This window comes from Acipenser ruthenus, chromosome 53, assembly GCF_902713425.1.
Source record: "Acipenser ruthenus chromosome 53, fAciRut3.2 maternal haplotype, whole genome shotgun sequence".
Classification (NCBI taxonomy): domain Eukaryota; kingdom Metazoa; phylum Chordata; class Actinopteri; order Acipenseriformes; family Acipenseridae; genus Acipenser; species Acipenser ruthenus.
The window spans coordinates 842,972-855,000 of record NC_081241.1 but is presented as its reverse complement, the minus strand read 5'-3'; the positions used below and the strand labels follow the sequence as shown (position 1 = coordinate 855,000).

Below are 12,029 nucleotides of genomic sequence, written 5' to 3'. Positions count from 1 at the left end.
GTACCTGTGTGTGTGTGTGTGTGTGTGCGTGTCTGTGCTTGTCAGTATTTGTGTGTGTGCGTGTCAGTACCTGTGTGTATTTTTGTGTGTGTGTGTGTGTGTGTCAGCACCTGTGTGTATTTTTGTGTGTGTGTGCGTGTCAGTACCTGTTTGTGTGTGTGTGTGTGTCAGTACCTGTGTGTGTGTGTGTGTGCGTGTCAGCACCTGTGTGTATTTTTGTGTGTGTGTCAGCACGTGTGTGTATTTTTGTTTGTGTGTGCGTGTCAGTACCTGTGTGTATTTGTGTGTGTCAGTTCCTGTGTGTATTTCTGTGTGTCAGTTCCTGTGTGTATTTGTGTTTGTGTGTGTGTTTGTGTTCTTGTCTACCTATCTAAGTGGGGTCTTAGGTGTGGTTACACATCCACCAAGTGGGGACTCGGTAGCCAGGTGGGAACCAAATCCAAAACCCCACAACAGACTTGTTTCAATTGTGTTGCAGAGGAGAAACCCAGCTAACTGAGGAACGAGTGATTCAGTAGAGAGAGTCATGGACCCGACTCCAAGGAGAAGAAGAAGGAGTAAAGAGAATGACCCTCCTGATATGTCACAAGAGCCTGCCAGGTACTGAAAGTCTTTTCTTATTAGTTCACGGTGCGGCGGCATGCTGAATAATACCTTTACTAAGAAGCTGTTCAGGAATCCAAATCACTGAGCTGAGTCTCAAGCCCAGGGTTAGAGTCCAGACCTCTCTGTGCTTTACAATGCTTCCCTATGCTTTACCAGTCCTCTCTGTGCTTTACAATGCTTCCCTATGCTTTACCAGACCTCTCTGTGCTTTACAATGCTTCCCTGTGCTTTACCACACCTCTCTGTGCTTTACCATGCTTCCCTATGCTTTACCAGTCCTCTCTGTGCTTTACAATGCTTCCCTATACTTCACCAGACCTCTCTGTGCTTTACAATGCTTCCCTATGCTTTACCAGACCTCTCTGTGCTTTACAATGCTTCCCTATACTTCACCAGACCTCTCTGTGCTTTACAATGCTTCCCTATACTTCACCAGACCTCTCTGTGCTTTACAATGCTTCCCTATGCTTTACCAGACCTCTCTGTGCTTTACCATGCTTCCCTATGCTTTACCAGTCCTCTCTGTGCTTTACAATGCTTCCCTATGCTTTACCAGTCCTCTCTGTGCTTTACAATGCTTCCCTATACTTCACCAGACCTCTCTGTGCTTTACAATGCTTCCCTATGCTTTACCAGACCTCTCTGTGCTTTACAATGCTTCCCTATACTTCACCAGACCTCTCTGTGCTTTACAATGCTTCCCTATGCTTTACCAGACCTCTCTGTGCTTTACAATGCTTCCCTATGCTTTACCAGTCCTCTCTGTGCTTTACAATGCTTCCCTATGCTTTACCAGTCCTCTCTGTGCTTTACAATGCTTCCCTATGCTTTACCAGACCTCTCTGTGCTTTACAATGCTTCCCTATGCTTTACCAGACCTCTCTGTGCTTTACAGTGCTTCCCTATGCTTTACCAGACCTCTCTGTGCTTTACAATGCTTCCCTATGCTTTACCAGACACCTCTGTGTTTTACAATGCTTCCCTATGTTTTACCACACCTCCCTGTGCTTTACAATGCTTCCCTATACTTCACCAGACCTCTCTGTGCTTTACAATGCTTCCCTATACTTCACCAGACCTCTCTGTGCTTTACAATGCTTCCCTATGCTTTACCAGACACCTCTGTGTTTTACAATGCTTCCCTATGCTTTACCAGACCTTTCTGTGCTTTACAATGCTTCCCTATGCTTTACCAGACCTCTATGTGCTTTACAATGCTTCCCTATGCTTTACCAGACCTCTCTGTGCTTTACAATGCTTCCCTATGCTTTACCAGAGCTCTCTGTGCTTTACAATGCTTCCCTATGCTTTACCAGACCTCTCTGTGCTTTACAATGCTTCCCTATGCTTTACCGCACCTCTCTGTGCTTTACAATGCTTCCCTATGCTTTACCAGACCTCTCTGTGATTTACAATGCTTCCCTATGCTTTACCAGACCTCTCTGTGCTTTACAATGCTTCCCTATGCTTCACCAGACCTCTCTGTGCTTTACAATGCTTCCCTATGCTTTACCAGACCTCTCTGTGCTTTACAATGCTTCCCTATGCTTTACCAGACCTCTCTGTGCTTTACAATGCTTCCCTATGCTTTACCAGACCTCTTTCTCTCTCATTCCCCTCTTTCTTTCTCATTCTCATTTGAAAAACCATGTTAATGAGTATTAAGAAATAAGAAAAAGTCAGTCTATCACGTTTAATTTTTTTTATTAAATCACATTACTAAAATCTGAAATATTAAACATTTTATGGCAATCAAAAAACAAAAACACACACACAATAAAGCAAACTTAAGGTCACTTTTTTAAAAACTGTTACAGCACTGAGTACTGGATGCCATTTTCTAAATATATATATAAAACAGAACAATTCTTTTAAAATAAATTAAATACAGTTACTTCATATGAAATCCATTCGTTCCTAAAAACAAATAATTCCCCTCGTTTCGCTCTGCAGGTGGCGCCGTTTTACCCCCTAACTTTCATCCAAAGTTGTGTCAGATTGAACATTCCCTTCACCCGAGGAGTGGAGAGGACAGACAGGGAGTTCAATACAAAGGGTTTCTTACAACACAAAACAGTCTAGTTCAGCTGGCAGATTGTTACAGAGGAACCAGAACCCCAAAGCCAAAACCCAGGATAGAGCGGCTCAGTGAATGTGGTTTGGAATCTGTGCAGGAGGGTCATTGTGTCAGAGACGCCATAAAAGGACAGCGTGCCGGCATTAAAGTCCAGATACACTCCTATTCTGGGGGAGTGGGGGGCAGTTATTGGAGTTTGATTGTTATTGTGCCGGGCAGTGTAACTGGAACCAGAGCAGAACAAACTCCAGGACTTGTCATTGGATCCAAGGAGACAGGAACGATCCCCTCCTTTCCTGCTGATTCCTTTATATGTGACTCCTATAAGAGCCCCTCCCCCACTGCACTCAATCTCCCAGTAACAGCGAGTCCCAGACAAACCCTCTCTGCAAAGCACTTGGGGCCAGTAGTCAAATCTCTCTGAGTGATCATCTGGATATCTCTGGGTCTCTCCCCGTGTCACCTTTCTGTTCCCTTCAGACAGACAGAGTTTTCTATACGCTGTGTTGGGGTCCAGTGTGAGCTGACAGGAATCTGATTGAAGAGAAGAGGACGGGTAGAGGAGAGACGGTTAGAAAAGTCAAATCACTGAGAAAATCAACAGTCATTGTCTGCTGCATCCTCACATCCTGTTTATGGAAGGTGTGTGTGTTGTTTAAATTATTTTTTTTAATACATTTTGACCACTTTTTTAAACTTTTAAATTGCATTTTCTGCCTCAAGATGGCTTCCCGCGGACCGGCACGGACCTCTCAGAACTACATTTCCCATCATCCTCCTGCTCACTGGTAATTCCATCTCAATTACATATGTGAGCAGGAGGATGATGGGTAATGTAGTTCTGAGAGGCCCATGCAGTTACATGTGAAGCTATCTATAAGTATAAAAAAGTGGCCAAAATGTAAAAAAAATAAAAATAATTAAAACAATACACACACCTCACGTAAACAGTTGTAGCAACACATGGGAACATGCAACACAATAAAATACAAAGGACCTTATGAACCCTTTAAACCCTCTTGCTGTTTGATTGTTTTGTTCATTATAATTCCTCGATCTTATCAAACTTCTTCAATTGGAACCAATCAAATGCAGCTCTGCATACAATTACAGTTCACTTAATGTTCCTACAGGGTATGTGTTGCCATTTTACCCACTCAGACCCCTTGCTTACTAAATATCTTCAATAGAATATCGTCCACTTTTCAAATATCTGTCTAATATTTTAATGAGCAATCCATCCCACAAGTGCAGTGATACTGCAATATACATTTACTACCAGCACAGGATGACTGGGAGGGATAGCTGTTCATTTTACCCCACAACTGGTCTCACATGCATTGTACATGTATTAAAAGATGGGATGATTATCTATTCAGGGATACCAAGATATTTAGGGAGAGAAAGGTCTGAGTGGAAAAACAGGCAACAAATGCCCCTCCCCCAGTCATTCTGCATGTATTCATCTGAACCAATACTTGTTGGAGAGGAGTGTAGATTATTGGCTTCACAATTACTAATAAATAATAATAATTGCTGCCCTCAAGCTCCACCCCTCCCTGTTCTGTAGTGTTAGCTCTTCTCTCAATGGAGTGACACATCTTTCAATCAAATGTTTCAGTGAAAACAGACTTACATTTTAAAAACTCAGCTCTGTTCCTTGGCTCTGGAGCCTGCAGACTGTAAACTGCAACTTCATTCACTGGGCAGAAAAAAAGAGAGAAACATAGAATTGAAACATGTGGATTAATACACAACACACACAAGACTCCAAACAGCAATCTGAAAAGAAACAAGGCTTATTCACGGCATTTCAGGATGTAAAAATCCGTACTTCAACATGTTCATGATTACAATGAATATGTATTCCTTCCGTATCGGTGCAGCAGCCAAAGTCAATGTGAACACGTCTGCCACTGCACTGGAGTCTTGTGTTCCTTCCTCTCCATCACATATCTTTGCCCAACAGTACGGTGTCCACATTAGGACACCCTTGTGCATCAAACATACAACAGTCATTGTCTGCTCCATCCTCACATCACTTCCTCCTCTCTGCTTCATCAGTCCGTTCCATCCTCCATTCTCCCTCCTTCCACCTCCCTGCTCCCTCCTGCATGCGCCCTTCTCCCTTCAGTCTGCTTTATCACTCCCTGCTCCCTCCTCCCTGCTCCCTTCTCCCTGCTCCCTCCTCAATGCTGCCTCCTCCCACTTATGTGCTCCCTCCTTCCTGATCTCTCCTTCATGCTCCCTCCTCTCTCTTCCACCCACTCCTCCATGCTCCCTGCTTAATTCTCTCTTCTCTGTCCATGCTCCCTCTCCAATGCTCCCTGCTCTGCCCTCCCTGCTCCCTCCTCCATGCTGCCTCCTCACTCCTTCCTCCTCCCTGCTGCCTCCTCCCTTCTCAATACTACATTATTTATATAGCCAGCAATCTGCAAGAGGTCTTTATTAATGTCTTGCAAGTCCTGTCCCTCCTCAAGCCATGTTTTTTTTGAGAAATCTCTACCAAAGGAATCTATTTCACACCAACCTGTTTTGGTTATTTTGACTAATTCCCCCTTGCAGAAGTCCTCAATATGGTCTTTAAGTTCAGATACAGCTTTCCTCACAGCCCCAAAAGAGATGTCTGTATTGACAGTAACGCTGGGTAAGTCTCCAGCTTCAGGAGGGGCACAGAGAGACTGGAAATTCTACAACAGGAAAGTGGAGAAAAGGAGTTTTCAGTGAAACAGAATGGGGTCCAAAACATTCCTGGGGAAAAGCAAGGATTCATTCAATTGGAGAGGTCTGTCTGAAACCGTCCCAGTTATGGACTTGAGATTTTCTAACAAGCAGTGATGTTACCTGTAGAAAATGGATGTGATCCTCTGTCTCTGAAAGCTGTTTCAGCTCAGCGTTTCTCCTCCTTAGCTCAGCAATCTCCTGCTCCAGTTTCTTCATGCGTCCTTCAGCCTGATTCACTGCAGCCTTCTCGTTAGCTCCAATCAGCTCAATAACCTCAGTGTGGATCTTCTCAATGGATCGGATCAGCTCAGTAAAGATCTTCTCACTTTCCTTCATTTCTATGCATGCAGATCTCTGAGTGAAAGAACACAGTAGAGGAGACATGGTTAGAATTGATATCAAAAACACATCAGGTATAGACAGTAAACTTCTGTAGATGTGTTCCAGTCCATCTGTTAATAATAATAATAATAATAATAATAATAATAATAATAATAATAATAATAATAATAATAATACCCCCCTCTTGTCAATACCCACTTTCAGTGACTCCACAGCCTTTTTCAGCTCCTCAGTTTCTTTGAGTCTCTCCTGGATTCTCTGTTGTATTTCTGTCTGTGTCTCTCCCAGCTGCTTCTGTGTAGAAACACAGTGACACAGTGACATTTCTGATGGGGCTTTGAGTGATATCCTGTCACACTCAATACAGACTATTTCAGAGCAGGCTGTGTTTTCACACCTCTCCCCCCTTAATATGAAGTTAGATTAACATAAGAACATAAGAACATAAGAAAGTTTACAAACGAGAGGAGGCCATTCAGCCCATCTTGCTCGTTTGGTTGTTAGTATCTTATTGATCCCAGAATCTCATCAAGCAGCTTCTTGAAGGATCCCAGGGTGTCAGCTTCAACAACATTACTGGGGAGTTGGTTCCAGACCCTCACAATTCTCTGTGTAACGATGCACACATTATGCACACAGATACCCTAAGGGTCGAATGCACCAGCGTGGATTAACCACTAACCCAGATTAAATCAAGGATTATATTTGAATCATGTTGCACAAAACTTTAAACCAGGATTTATATGTAATCCTTGTTTAAAATTAATCCAAGGTTAAACATTTAAAAGATTAAATATAATGACATTGCACCACTCATTTTAATCCATGTTTAAATGTGATAGCTGAATTAAATTGAAACCTTCCTTGGAGGTGGTTTAAACTTGGACAAAGGCAGCAGTTTCAGACAACATGTGTGTATAGTAGTAAGATGCAACACCATCTAGTGCACAGCTGCCAGCAATACAAAAGGACACTTGATCCACAGTAGCTGTCCACTAGATGGTACTGTTTCATACTAGTAACAGTGAATGATGGCTGATCTAGCATGTGTTACATGTTTGTTTTGTCAAGCACCTAGGAAACTGAAGCAGCTTTCTCTTTAATGGATATTTAGGGCTTCTGATTTCCGTTTTTAATCGATAAACACAGATAAAACAGCACTGAAACAAAACAATGAAATCAGTGTAAAAAATGCCTAAATACACAAAATCCCCAGAAGAATGAGCCCGTGAGCAGAAGGACTTCACTGTGGAAGAGAGCAAAGGAAAGAGGGGACTAGTAGGGTGAGCGAAAGAAATTGTAGATTTTAACAAACAAAATCCTAAATAGGTTATTACATTTCGTTTTAAACTAACTTAAACATATCTGTTTTAATCATGTAAAAATGTGTTTTAACGCACCAAATTAAGCTATTTTTTCTGCCCGATTTATATTGTATATCATGTAAATATTTTATTTTGTACATCATATTAATCTTGTATATTATTAATATTATTAATTTATATCTTAGCAGATGCCCTTATGCAGGGTGAATTACAATTGTTACAAGATATCACTTTATTTTTTACATACAATTAGCCATTTATACAGTTGGGTTTTTACTGGAGCAATCTAGGTAAAGTACCTTGTTCAAGGGTACAGCAGCAGTGTCCCCCACCTGGGATTGAACCCACGACCCTCCGGTCAAGAGTCCAGAGCTCTAACCACTACTCCATATCATATTAATCTTGGTCTTTTCTGCTTTTTTAAAAATTAGGTGCTTGACTTTTCTGGGAATGTCAATTTTAAAAAGTTTAACTTATTAAACTATAATATCTTAAACAATGAAACTGATCTATGATTTTATTAAATTGCAAGACATATATAAAAAAAAAACTAGGAATATAAATCATGCTAATTTTACACTACAAATTCCAATGCACCACAAAACAGCTGAACAAATCCTTCTTACCCTGTGAGGCAGGGTGCGGAGATCCTGCACGTGTAAACAGTGTGTTTATGTTTGATTGTTATTAATGTTTTTGATGATCAAGTTTGTGCTAGATATGGCAAGGCATATTCAAATCCAGATGTGGAATGTGGCCAGGTGTTAACTGATTAATTGATTATCTCTTAGCCCCGGCCACATGCCTTTAAAAAGGGTCTGAAAAGCCAGTTTCTTGGTTCTACAAGCAGGGATACAGACTGTCTGGGAAGGAGAGTGTTGCTGTAGGATCCTCACGACTGCGTGTGTTAACCAGGGTGAGAAAAACACAAGAGGAAAAATGTATCTCGGATCACTGTGTGAGTTAACTAGGATCGCTAGCACTGGAAGGAATAGGGAACAAGTTTAGGGGATTTTAATCCCACCCAAGTCTAGAGAGGAGGAGTCAGGGAGACTGTTCCTGGAGCGGGACCTCCTTTCTTGTTTGGTCAACTTTTATTTTCTAGTTGTTTTCGAGCAGTGTTTTGTTTTGAATGTTTTGTGTTTTTTGTATCAAAGAAAACCTCCTGTGTCTCTCCTGTCAATCAGCGATAGCCACACCCGTAACAACACCCCTGTTACACCCTGAAATACATTGTAGTACATCATAGTTTAGATAGAGCAATTAAAAAACTAGGGCTCTTTAAATAGCTCTTAATATACAATTAAAATCTGATCTGATGTGAAACTGTATAACCTAGTAAACAGACATGTTAAATATCCCTGGGAATTCTTATCTTCTAGGATAGCTACAAGGAAATGGTTCAAACCCTTACCTGTTTCACACTCCTTTCTTTCTCAGCTGAGACTGTATCATGGCTCTTGTGATCCTCGTCTGCACACAACCAGCAAATACACGTCTGATCGGTTCTACAGAAGACCTCACATAATCGTTGGTGTTCAGCACAAAGCTTCTGCTCCAGATTTCCAATTGCATTGATCAGCTTGTGCCTCTTTAATGGAGTAACCTCATAGTGTGGCTTGACGTGTGTTTCACAGTAAGAGGCCAAGCACGTCAAACAGGATTTCACAGCTTTGAACTTTCTCCCAGTGCAGAAATCACACGGCACATCTCCAGGTCCAGCATAAGTTTGAGCAGGAGGAGGATTGAGTCCTGTCTTCTTTAATTCCTCCACAAGTTCGGCCAGCATGGTGTTTCTGCACAGATCAGGCCTTGGGGTAAAGGTCTTTCTGCACTGGGGGCAGCTGTAGACACCTGTATGATCAGTCTGATCCCAGCAGTTCTTAATACACCCCATACAGTAACTGTGTCCACATGGAATAGTGACTGGGTCCTTCAATATCTCCAGACATACTGGACAGCTAAACCGATCCTCTGACCATACTTTTGAAGCCATTTCTGCTGCAGTGAGACAGAGAGACTGACGATTTCACAAGAAACGAAACTTCACTGCGCTGATTTCCTGGAGTTGTGTAAAGCTCTGAGAGGCGGGGTTTGGGACTGAGGCCAGGTTTAGACAAGCAGGGGGAGCAGAAACTGACGAATCAGATATTCTATGAAACTGTTTCTAAATCCACCAACAAATATTACAATGTTAAGATTAGGAATTAAACAACTGATATTAACAACTGTTTAATATCAGGGCTGAAGAGTCTGACTTTGTGTTTTAGCCCCAAATCTATAACATGTAAAATTAAGGAATGTTCTGTTACACGTATGTTTGTGATGACGGTTTGAACGGCATCTCGTTACTTTAGTAACGCATTACTGTAATAATATTACTTTAGTCAATAACGAGGTAATACAACGCGTTTAGCTTTTAATGGCAGTAATAACATTACAGTTACTTTCCAAACAATAAACGCGCTTGCCTCGTTCTCTTGTCTCTGCTGCGCAGCTGCATCGGTTGTCTTTTCTTGTTTTAAAGCCAGTATATTTCAGTGCGGTTATAACCGTAAACGTGACGCGCTCTTTATTATTTATTTATTTGATTTTTAAGTCTTTATTTAGGAAGCCCATGTGAGCTACAAGTAGCTCGTTTACAAAGGCGTGCTAGAAATAACAGCAGCAGGTTACAGGTTTCAAAAATAAAAATAATATAAACGCACAATGACAAGACAATACACAAAGTACACCTCAGATTTACACAGCACACACACAAGCCTGTTTAAGCACTAGAACAACAGGGTTTGTTTTTTTAATTCCCACAGGAGATGTCAGGTCTCAGTCCTGCGGGTAACAGCTTCCAGTCTGTAGCAGCAGAACAAAACGAAAGACTTTCTTCCCGCAGCACTTTTTCCAGACGGTATATTAAAGTATTGTGTGTCTCAGACATTACGATAGGCTGTATTTACAGGTAAACTCAGAAACAAGCTGTTTAAATAAACTGGTAATGTGTTGTGTGCCCCTTTAAAGAGAATCCGATTCCAGTGATAATTCCTTGTGTTAGCAGCGATCGCAAGTTTAATGTAGAATACGCGCTGCAGTGATGCGCTAGCGGAGTACACGGGAGCACACAGATACACATCCTGTTACACATTGTATCGATCTTCTTCAGCGATTCCTCACTAGCAGACCCGCACATCACATCATTATAGTCTAGAATAGGGAACACAAGTAACTCATTTAAACCTTGCTGTAAAGCTTACACAGTGGCGCTGACCACACAATCCTCCAAGCTTCCTTCCAATTTTACTACATACATCTTTAATGGGTTTATCAAATTGAAGAGTTGTGTCAATATAAACCCCTAGATATTTAAAAGTGTCGGCTCTCTCCAATGCTGTGGTGTTACAAGTAACACGAGAGAAATTTGAACTAGTATTTTGTATCATTTTCTCCAAACCAAACAGCATGATATTTGTCTTTTTTTCATTTAAGAACAGACCATTTTTATTTATATTTTCGTTCAGCACCGCGCGTCACGGATATCGCGACATTTCGCTTACAGGGATAACCCGGACACACACAGAGCCGTCTGCGTCCTGATTGGCCAAGAGGAAAATAGGTCCGCCAGCCCTACCCGTATTTTCATTGGTCAAACAGAATGCGTTCTGATTGGCTCTTATTCTCGCCCTTCCATTGGCTGGTGGAAGTGGTTTGAATTTTCAGTTCTGGCGGGTTCTACATCGAGAAGGGTTTGTGTGCAGAACGGAGAACTGCGTCACTGTACTTGTGTCACTGTACCTGCGTCACCGTGCGAGTGCCTAAAGCACGATATTCAGGGGTTTCAGGGGTTTCATCACAACGGCAGCAGCTTGCGTGGTCTTGCGCGCATTATTATTACATATAAGCACTCTGATTTATTATATAACTGTGAATTGCGTATGAGACAATACAACAACAATTAGCCAACAAGAAAATGAATGTTAAAACTGTCAGATCAGAATAACACCGGTGTCGGTTTCCCATCAGCCAGCTTTGCTTCAAGACATACAGCTCAGTAATGTTCCTGCTCCAGAACTGAAGTCTGTCTGAATTGCTTCTTTTATATTAAACAGATCCGTTTCGTATGTACAGAACGGTATCGAATGATTCTGATGTTCATTTATTAAGTTGAACAGATGAAGTGGATAGGGTGTGCTTGATTCGTGTCTGCCTTTCTCCTGCTTTAACAACTTTGCTTAGAAAATATTTTATGCAAAGTATGTTAAAGTGACGTGGTCTTGAAATCTAAATGCTGTATTAATGTTGTGTTTTAAACATACGCTGGCAGCGTGTAACAGTCACGTTTATTAGAATCAATTACGATGGGCCACTGTTAATGAGAAGAGATGGATTGAGAGTATACAGTGTGGGGTGGGGAGTGTTGAGGAGGGGGTGCTGTTAATGAGAAGTGATGGATTGAGAGTATACAGTGTGGGGTGGGGAGTGTTGAGGAGGGGGTGCTGTTAATGAGAAGTGATGGATTGAGAGTATACAGTGTGGGGTGGGGAGTGTTGAGGAGGGGGTGCTGTTAATGAGAAGTGATGGATTGAGAGTATACAGTGTGGGGTGGGGAGTGTTGAGGAGGGGGTGCTGTTAATGAGAAGAGATGGATTGAGAGTATACAGTGTGGGGTGGGGAGTGTTGAGGAGGGGGTGCTGTTAATGAGAAGTGATGGATTGAGAGTATACAGTGTGGGGTGGGGAGTGTTGAGGAGGGGGTGCTTTTAATGAGAAGTGATGGATTGAGAATATACAGTGTGGGGTGGGGAGTGTTGAGGAGGGGGTGCTGTTAATGAGAAGTGATGGATTGAGAGTATACAGTGTAGGGTGGGGAGTGTTGAGGAGGGGGTGCTGTTAATGAGAAGTGATGGATTGAGAGTATACAGTGTGGGGTGGGGAGTGTTGAGGAGGGGGTGCTGTTAATGAGAA

At 42.0% G+C, this 12,029-nt stretch overlaps 3 protein-coding genes across 3 annotated transcripts in view; all 3 read right to left on the bottom strand.

Annotated features, from left to right (window-relative positions):
* Nucleotides 1-12,029, bottom strand: part of LOC131723128 (tripartite motif-containing protein 16-like protein) — a 217,003-nt gene that overhangs the window by 40,062 nt on the left and 164,912 nt on the right. The gene's annotated exons all lie outside the window — the stretch shown is intronic.
* On the bottom strand, nucleotides 2,301-4,959 carry LOC131723071 (tripartite motif-containing protein 16-like). The gene is made up of 3 exons (XM_059016404.1): nucleotides 4,952-4,959; nucleotides 4,320-4,456; nucleotides 2,301-3,217 (listed from the first exon to the last, which is right to left on the bottom strand). The coding sequence occupies exons 1-3, from the start codon at nucleotides 4,957-4,959 to the stop codon at nucleotides 2,685-2,687; spliced, it is 678 nt and encodes a 225-aa protein (XP_058872387.1). The 3' UTR covers nucleotides 2,301-2,684.
* On the bottom strand, nucleotides 4,939-10,606 carry LOC131723112 (E3 ubiquitin-protein ligase TRIM47-like). The gene is made up of 4 exons (XM_059016532.1): nucleotides 8,489-10,606; nucleotides 5,948-6,043; nucleotides 5,528-5,761; nucleotides 4,939-5,373 (listed from the first exon to the last, which is right to left on the bottom strand). The coding sequence occupies exons 1-4, from the start codon at nucleotides 9,068-9,070 to the stop codon at nucleotides 5,050-5,052; spliced, it is 1,236 nt and encodes a 411-aa protein (XP_058872515.1). The 5' UTR covers nucleotides 9,071-10,606; the 3' UTR covers nucleotides 4,939-5,049.

Excerpts from the sequence above, each read along its gene's own strand:
- LOC131723071 (XM_059016404.1), bottom strand. Across the intron at positions 3,218-4,319 it reads CAGAGCTGAGTTTTTAAAAT|ATTCCTGTCAGCTCACACTG; the intron begins GTAAGTCTGTTT and ends CTCTTCAATCAG.
- LOC131723112 (XM_059016532.1), bottom strand. The coding sequence starts at position 9,070 with ATGGCTTCAAAAGTATGGTCAGAGGATCGGTTTAGCTGTCCAGTATGT. Across the intron at positions 5,762-5,947 it reads AGGCTGTGGAGTCACTGAAA|AGATCTGCATGCATAGAAAT; the intron begins GTGGGTATTGAC and ends TCTTTCACTCAG. Across the intron at positions 5,374-5,527 it reads ATCACATCCATTTTCTACAG|AATTTCCAGTCTCTCTGTGC; the intron begins GTAACATCACTG and ends TTCCTGTTGTAG.